We start from the raw sequence: 7,405 nt of genomic DNA on the forward strand, positions 1-7,405 counted from the left end.
AGAGAAATTCGATAAGTGAAGTCGACAGCTATTTGGGGGTAGAAACAATGCATTTCGATGAAGACCCACTAATGTATTGGAAGAAGAAGTCAGAAGAACTTCCCACGCTTTCTACTTTAGCCAAGGATTATTTGGGACTAACAGCAACATCAGCCCCGTCAGAAAGAATTTTTTCAATTGCGGGTAACTTTTATACGGCAAGAAGAAATTTACTGGGGCCAGAAACTTTTCGCACCCTAATGTTCATCAAATGCAATCCAACAGTTTTTGAGCAAGTGAAAATATAATGCGAACCAAAATTTTGTAATTTGTAGTTATCAGGAGCTTCTTTCCTTTTGCATTTATTTTAATTTTACACACTTTATCGCTGACGCCTTACCGCTATCAGCTTTGTGTATTCGTTTGATTACATTTCATTGCCTGTCTTGTAGCCTATTCGTTGTTAGTGATTGCCAGTCGCTCAAACATCGTGGTTGTCGCAGTCCAACAGTCGCTTAAAAAGTTGTTGAACGTCAACACAAGCCGACTGACAATGGTTATCGCCACTCATCACGGAAGGCGCTCATACAATTTGCAGTTGACTTCAATTTGGCAATTTTTAAGAGTTGCTGATTGCTGAAAGTCGTTATAGTCAATGGTTTGTTCATTTGCACGTTAATTCGTAACACGCAAATAATGAAAAGAAAAACAAAAAGTACACGGAACAAAATATGAAACACACGAAAAACAACTATTTAAACAGTATAGCTTTTCGGTTCATGATTTTTAAATTGATACTAGAGGTGATTCACCTTCACTTCCTTTATATCACATAGCAGCATAATCGCAATCAATCACGAAAAACACCATTTGTTTATACACCATGCGGCCAGGACCGGATTAAGCTTTTTATGGGCCTGGGGCTCTATGATAGTCAGAGGCCTATTTTTTATTCTATTCGTTGTACTAAAAACTAACCACAATTGAAACGAAAAACAAATATTAATACATAAACAAAGTATATATTTACTTTGTATGCACACATTCAAATGACGCATTTTCTGGATTTAGACAATGCAAAGCTCTTAACAATGTCATCGGTGTCTATTTTCTGCAAAATGTCGTTTTCGATGCAGATTATAGCTAAGGAATTCAACCTTTTCTGCCTCATAGACGAACGCAAATGATTTTTTACTCTTTTTAGTGCTGAAAATGAGCGCTCGCCAGAGCAATTAGAAATCATCAGACAAAGATAAAGCTTGAAAACAACCGATACATTAGGAAATGCATGCGCGAATTCATTTTCATTTATGAACTTAAACATCTGAATTTCTTTGCATTCACTGTTGAAATGGTGTTGTTTTATCAGTGTAGAAAAATGAATCATCTCCTCAGGCAATGACTCCTCCAGATCATCTGGATAATATTGAAGTAACGATTTCGCACTTGCTTCAATTTTGCAGTTAGACATGGTGTTCAATTCTATCAGAAACGAAAACTTTCTTTGGAGACCGTCGTAAGCTTCTAGTCGGGTTTTCATAGACGAAAGAATTTGGTCAATGATCGGCAGATATGAGTCTACTTTGAATCTGCTCGATGGATCAAGTGATGTGTCTTCAGATTCACCTTCGCTATCCAACCCTACTTTTCTTCTTTTCTTTCTTGAAATTTCGTCAGTGTGATGATGACAGCCACTTAATGCTTGACCTCTTCCTTCAAATGTTTGAAATTGGGGTCTGAGAAGTTGAATAAAGTTCTGTAGACCCTGAAGCAAATTTGTTGCTTTATTCAAAGTCATGTTGCTGTCCTGCAGAGCCTGACTCGTCTTATGGAACCGTTCCATTATGCACGACCATACCTCGACTAAAATACCAATTTCAAGCTTTTTCATCGATGAAACAAAACCCCTGGCTGTTTCTTTAGTTTGATATGTTTCATCATTGTCATCAGATATTGCCGTCAAGACTTGAAGAACCGCTTGGTAACCTTTTCTTAGTGCATGTAGCGCATCATATCGCGCCTCCCAACGTGTATCAGATAAAGGCTTAATTGTTGGACATTTAAGTGGTTTCAGTGCATCAACAAGAAGATTCCACCTGTGTGTTGAAGCTGAAAAGAATACATAGAGTCCTTGAACAAACATGAAAAAACGAACCGCGGATTGGCAACACTCAGCAGCACATTTTCCCACAAGATTCAAGGAATGTGGTACGCAAGGAATATATTCTGCTTGGTGGTTGCGTTCTTTTATTATAGCTTGCATACCTTTATATTTTCCGCTCATGTTAGCAGCGTTGTCATAAGATTGTCCTCGGAGATCTTTCAAACTGATCCCATTGTATTCTATAAACTCCAAAAGTATATCAGCCAATTGTCGACCAGTGTGTCCACGAGTGGGCATAAATTTGACAAATCGTTCCACGGGACCATGAGGTAAAACATACCGAAAAATTATTGTTGACTGGTCAACATTTGCAATGTCAGGTGTTGAGTCCACGGACACTGAATAATACTTTGCTTGTTTTATTTCGGAAATAATAATATGTAATACTTTTGTTGCAATTGCGTCAATGAATTCCTCACATACAGTCGATGAGAAATACGAAACGTGTCCCTTCCCTTTGTTCACTCTCTTTTGAATATGCTCAGCAAGGAAAGTATCGTATTCTGCCAACAACTCCAAAATTCCAAGGAAGTTACCGTTTTGTGGAGAACCAACCCTCTGACTACTTCCGCGGAAGGCCAGCCCTCTGGATGATAGGAATTTTATCACGCTTAAAACTCGAGCTAATACTTTGCACCAATATTTTCTGTCAGATTCTTTTTGCTCTTCCAAATCTTTGCAAATGCTTCCTTTTTTTGCTCTTCGAAAGAAATATGTTGAAAGATAACTTAAGTGTTTGTTAGAAGATTCGTGCCTGGCCAGGTCGCGTGGTGCATGTTTCCAGTCGCCATAACCAACTGATGCCAGCTGCAGCATGATTTTCTCAGAATCAGACGCAAAAAGTTTGCAAAAAAAGCAGTAAAGTTTCTTGGTTGAAGGCGAATAGAACAACCATTCGCGTTTCACTATTTCGCCGTTCAATTGTTCTCGCCAAAATAGCGATTTAGAACAACGCCGTTTAAATTTATCGCCAGTAATACGTGTCTCTGAAGTTGAAAAATCTGCATCAAGATGTTGAAATTCTAAACTTCCTATTTGGTAGCAGTAATCTCTCAGCTGGTCAGAAATTCCTCCCCAGCATCCAACATCCATGTCGTGTTGAATAGTTTCTTTTACCCCATGTGTTTCATCCTCAGCAACATTAGATGACTTGGTTTTTAAATTTGGTTCCGATGAAACAATATTTATATGTGGCTCTGCAATACAGTCACTCGAAGTAGATGGTCGCAAAGCAGTTGCATTAGGCCTACAGGACGTCGTTTCTGAAATGTTGCTTTTCGGTTCGCTTACAACATCAAAAAAATCAGTCACTTTTTTTGAACCTGCTACAACTTTTTTCAATTTAGCTTCTGCTTCTCTTCTAGATTTCTCCTTTTCCCAACCGCTTTTATACTTCTTCATTTTTATTTTTAAATTAATTTAGCCAAGCTAAAAACAAAACAACTAAAAACAATATGTTGCTATACTCTAGCGTAGACTATAGCAACAGCTACGCCTAGAGTCTCTAGGCGAGCTAGATTTAGATGACCCTATAGTGGTCTTTCGCTACTGCCTGCATGCGCAATATTGTTATGTGCGTTATTGCGAAATAAACTTGACTTGACTTGGCTACTAACAATCCTGCCTAACAGCCGAGAAAAAGCGATTGTTGCGTCATACTGACCAGGTTGGGTTTTACAGTGCATGGACTGTGTTTTCAATAATAGCTGGGAGATTTGTATTAGCCTAGGCTACCTTAGTTGTTTCATTGACTTAGTGCAGTGGTGGACCTGTATTTGGGTGTGGACCTGGGGCTGCAGCCCCATCAGCCCCCGCCTTAATCCGGCCCTGCATGCGGCAATGCTTGACATGATACATGTATAGTCGCAAAAACGTTAAAGACACGAACATAGCGATGTAAAGACAATATACAACACATATTGAACTACGATTGAGTTTATCAAATTACGGTGGCATCAAATCGTTCAATTTAAAAGCGGGGTCCAAGCGCAGCTCCAGTCTCCCACCTTCTGCCATTTGATTTAGTCTGTATTTAAAGGCCCGGTCTATGCTTGTCACCAATTTGTCAAGGGTTGGAGGAGATTGGTTCTCATAAACAAATTTGTTTCTAGTTTTCCATATTTGGTGTTTAACCATGGTGATTAATGTGCTCAAAGTCTGGTCTGTTACTTCGTTTTCGATCCGTTTAAAGTTAAAACTTTCCAAGTCTTCGATTTTTGTCATAGCCGGGTTGAGGTTGGCGAATTTTTGCGCAAACATTTTGACTGTAACCCAAAGTCGCTTTATCTTGTCGTATTGTCATATCTTGTGTTGAACGTATTGCAGAACATGATTATTTAGTTTCCCAATTATATCTTGGTCTGGAGGGTATGTTTTTGCAACCTGAGTGATTACTGGCAGGATTTTTGATTTTAATAAAACTGCTTTAGCTTCATAGGTGGCATAGTTTGTGCTCAAACTTTTTAGTTGCTCTTTTACCTTTGGAATTAAGTTTTCCCATTGTTGGCGTTCTATAACGTTTCCGATTTCATAACCTAGTAACTCTATATTTGTGTTTGTCCAGGATAATTTGGGCAAGAGTGGGTTGTCTATCGGCTGATTCACAGCTAATCCTTTGGTTTTAGCTTCGTTTAAGGTTAGGTTAGATGCCTTTGAAAATCTGTCGATCAAATCGAGCGCGAGATGGATATCAGCAGGGTTTTTAAGACACAACGTTGTGTCGTCAGCGTAATTTACACATTTTACTTCTTTTCTGTCGCTTAACTGAGGACCTTTGATATATGCAGTCTCATTGAGCTTAGACATTAAAGGCTCTACCGCTATTAGAAACAGGTGTAGACTTAAGGGGTCTCCTTGTCTCACGCCTCGGTTCAATTTAAAATCTTTCGACAGGTGTCCGTTGATTATTTTCGCAACGCCATCGCTATACAAATCTCTTACGCATGCACATAGTTTTTCTGGGAACCGCATTTCAGTCAAAACTCTCATTAACCAATTATGTTCTATTGAGTCAAAAGCTTTTTTAAAATCAAGGGATAAAAAATACAGGCTTTGCATTTTTCTTTTCGCGTTTTCATGTAAGTCTCTTAAAAGGATCGTGGTTTCTGACAATTGCTTTCCCTTTGTGGCGTACTGATGCTCATGTATGATGACTTCTTTGAGAGTTTCCCTTATTCTATTTGCCAGTATTTTTGTATATATTTTGTAGTCTAAATTTAACAAGGTAATTGGTCGGTAATTGTCTAGGTCCGCATCATCTCCTTTTTTAAAAATTAGAGTGATGGCGCCTTTCTTAATTTCTTTGGGGATTTTTTTTTCATTAAACCAGTGTTTAAAGATTTCACACATTTTGTCACCTATTATATTCCAACAAGTTTTATAAAATTCTCCGCTTATTCTAAAATTCTCCGTCCGGCCCAGGCGATTTCCCATTTGCAAGAGTCTGCACAACGTTTTGGATTTCGGCGTTACTTATTTCACAATCTAAGTTTAGAACATTTTCGGGCGAAATATGGCGCAGATTGCTCGAAATGAACAAATCTTGTATTTCTACATCTGTCTTTCTTGACTAGTATAATTTGGTATAATAATTTTTAGTGGTCCGTAGCATTTCTCCCGGTACGCTGGTGGGCAAGCCGTTTTCGTCATATATTTCTTCGATATATGTTTGTGAACGTTTTTTATTAATATGCGCAAAAAATTCCCGTGAGCCAATTTTTTCTTTACTTTCTCTGTTTTTTAAGATAGATTCATAAATTCGTTTCTTTCTATAATTTCTTAGTTCTCGTTTCGCTTCAACGTATTTACAGTGGTTGGCCGGGTTGTCACCGAGTCGAATTTGTGCGGATTTTAAATTAGTCATTAAGTAATCTTCATATATTTTTCTTTCAGTGTGTCGACCTTTTGTAAATTCCACAATTAATGCTTTTAACCTACGTTTGGTGTCCGTCCACCAATCACTGGGGGTTTTTATATAAAAATTCTTGCAGCGTGCACCATTGTTTCCATCTGCATTCTAATACTTCGAGAAATTCTTATCTGTATAAGTTTGCGTATTATTTTTCCAAAGGCCGATACCTCTAGGGGGAGGGGCAGCGACATTTAAGTTTATTGTTATTTTTTCGTGGTCTGTCAAATGAGACGGTTGCTGACTAATTTCTGTTGCGTGGAGATATTTTGACAGATAAAATCGATCAAGGCGCGATTTGCTAATTCCGTTCTGCCACGTATAAATTTTCTTTTGGCCGTACATTTCCCTATAAAATGGTCTTTTAGATCATATGTTTCGCAAAGTTTCATCAGTTCAGTTTTCCTACATCGGTTTCGAAAAGGAGGATGTTTGTCTAAAGTCAGGTCGTCGACAATATTGAAGTCGCCGGCTAGGACTGTGGGCAATTTTCCATCGAAATACTGGTACATTTGGTACAATGGAATTTTCGCCCTTCTCAGTACTTCGTAAATCTCTTGACGTTTTAGAGCGGTTTTAAATTTGACGGAAACTTCTCTTTCTCTGTTGTAGTTTTTGGGTAGGTCAAAGGACCATATACCCTGTCTTTTAACTCGATCTGCGTACGTGAGTACCATAATATCTTGTGAGCTAGCCCTAAAGAGGGCTCCTTGCGGTGTAGCTCTGCTAATAGTTGCAGTAACTGTGAGAAAATAGTCCTAAAAAGGACTCTTTGCAGTGTACCTTTGCCTTTGCTGAAGAAGAACTAACGCTAACTGATCCAACTGAAACTAACTGCATAAAGAAGAGCCAAAGCTTAGATTGACTTACCTCATTCAAATAGAACATAAAGTCGTTATAGTCTACAGGTAGAAGCAGTGACTTTAGTGACCCACAACAGTAGCGTGTGTTTTGGCCGCCTTGTGTGTAAACAAAAAATGTCGCCCTGTTGCCAGTGGCTTACTTAAAACGAAACATATTAACAGCCTTTTTACCATGTCCCCGCGACCCAAATAGACCCTATTACTGTTAATTTAACGCCTATTACCTATTAATCATACCTATTCTTATTTATTTTTTTGCACAGCCGAATTCGTTACATTCATTTCATTGCCGCTGATTCCGTACGCAGGGCCATTTTTTATGCAGTTTTGGGAAAATTATGCATAACAAATTTATGTATGGTCAACTTCTAAATTAGGTCAATAACATTACAACAATTTGTGTCTAATAAAGTTTAACGAAGAATTCTTCATTCAAGAATCATGATTTTGGTTTTAAAAACTTTCTCGTGAATAAATCACGAAACAAGAAAA

General features: G+C 38.2%; 1 protein-coding gene across 1 annotated transcript; it reads right to left on the bottom strand.

Annotated features, from left to right (window-relative positions):
• Positions 1-1,024: 1,024 nt before the first annotated feature.
• LOC143453051 (zinc finger MYM-type protein 1-like) lies at positions 1,025-3,544 on the bottom strand. The gene has a single exon (XM_076954204.1). The coding sequence runs from the start codon at positions 3,542-3,544 to the stop codon at positions 1,025-1,027; it is 2,520 nt and encodes an 839-aa protein (XP_076810319.1).
• Between the last annotated feature and the right edge of the window lie 3,861 nt (positions 3,545-7,405).

This window comes from Clavelina lepadiformis, chromosome 4 (assembly GCF_947623445.1).
Source record: "Clavelina lepadiformis chromosome 4, kaClaLepa1.1, whole genome shotgun sequence".
Classification (NCBI taxonomy): Eukaryota; Metazoa; Chordata; class Ascidiacea; order Aplousobranchia; family Clavelinidae; genus Clavelina; species Clavelina lepadiformis.